This window comes from Belonocnema kinseyi, chromosome 3, assembly GCF_010883055.1.
Source record: "Belonocnema kinseyi isolate 2016_QV_RU_SX_M_011 chromosome 3, B_treatae_v1, whole genome shotgun sequence".
NCBI classification, from domain to species: Eukaryota; Metazoa; Arthropoda; class Insecta; order Hymenoptera; family Cynipidae; genus Belonocnema; species Belonocnema kinseyi.
In genome coordinates this window covers 63,737,248-63,738,640 of record NC_046659.1, presented here as the reverse complement: position 1 = coordinate 63,738,640, position 1,393 = coordinate 63,737,248, and the positions used below count along the sequence as shown (strand labels likewise).

Here is a 1,393-nt window from a genome sequence, read left to right as displayed (position 1 = left end):
GAAATGATTAAGACCTCCGGGCAGTCGGTTCTCCGAACTATAATGTAAACATTATGAGCGGACTTGGCTTTATCGTAGCCGGCGAAGTGTTAGGGCACGTGCATTCTTCACATGAGAAGGCGTATCGAAATCGGCGACCAATTATTAGTCATAATAAGAGTAGGGATATTTAGAGTGGGATAGAGAAAAAATGTAATTTAGAAGAGAGAGAAAGCACGAAAGAGGGGGGAGCTAAGGACCGCTACGACGGTACCGAAACTCCCATCGCCGAAGTCAGAGATAAAAAAAAAAGCAAGCTTGCCCTCGGACGCGTCCGGTTCTCTGGCAAATTTGTACAATTCGCATTCTGAATAAATTCATTTGGTTAATCTAATATCACAAAAATCTATAGTTGTCGGTTCATTTTGTTGCCTAATTATCCGTTTTCAGAAAGAAGAGAAGAGTTTCATCGAAGGGTTTGGGTTTCTAAACCCTTAATTGCAGTAACGAGCCAACGGAGCCGAACAGGATCTATTTTAATAAATCAACGTGAAATTTTTGAACTTTTAAATTCGGGATAATTCCGCGCCAAATTCGGCTCCGCGTGTTACAGAATATTTTTTTGATGCTAGGTGTGGGATTCCGCAAATCCTTCGGGAGTGAAGTGACTACAAACTAAGTGAAAAGTGACTGGAAAATTGTGCCAAAACTGGCAAAAACTTGAGTGAACAGTGACTGGAAATTAAGTGAAAATTCCGTGAGTTTCCCACCCGCCAGCACATTGTGGTCGCGAAGGACGATCGAAGGACAAAAGGACCAGAGGAAAAGAAGCAGGCCGCTACTTCCTATCCATCAACCCACCTTCGACTGTGTCGTCAAGAAAAAGGCTAAAAAGCGGAAGAGGATAGGAAAGGCCGTGAAGAAGACGAGCGTAGGCCTGGATTGGAACTCGAAGGAAGAGGACTGAAGAAAAGCCGCGGTTCCTCCTCAGAAGGTTTTTTGGGCGGTTTTTTTAACCTGGAGGCTCGAGGGTATGGTTCACTCGTACCAGGAATCGCAGTCGGTGGTCTGCTGGGTTCCGCCAATCATCTCCCTGGACCATTGCAGGCTCTGAGGACATCCCCGACGGAGAAGGAAGCTGCAGTACCTGGAGAAACTTCATCGCTGGCGGAGGACACCTGTATGAAGTATCTGGGAACTCTGGAATAAGAATCATCAAGTAGTAAGTCGATTTGCCCAAATATTTTACTGTTTGTTGCGAGCCAATCTCGGGTAGGATATTATTTTGCGAAATTAATAACAAAATATTGCCAGGTGATATTGTATTTATTTTAGAAAATTTTTTAAATATAACTCTGTACAATTGTTGTAAACCTTGTGTGTTGTTGCGAAAAATAAATTTGAAATTCCATAA

The 1,393-nt window shown here is 43.1% G+C and overlaps 1 protein-coding gene across 1 annotated transcript in view; it reads right to left on the bottom strand.

Annotated features, from left to right (window-relative positions):
• The window catches only part of LOC117169855 (heat shock protein 67B1-like), a 32,478-nt gene that overhangs the window by 16,416 nt on the left and 14,669 nt on the right, over nucleotides 1-1,393 (bottom strand). Inside the window, exon 3 of the mRNA XM_033356364.1 lies at nucleotides 1,028-1,157. Coding sequence (XP_033212255.1) covers nucleotides 1,028-1,157 — 130 coding nt within the window. The remainder of the gene's footprint in view (nucleotides 1-1,027; nucleotides 1,158-1,393) is intronic.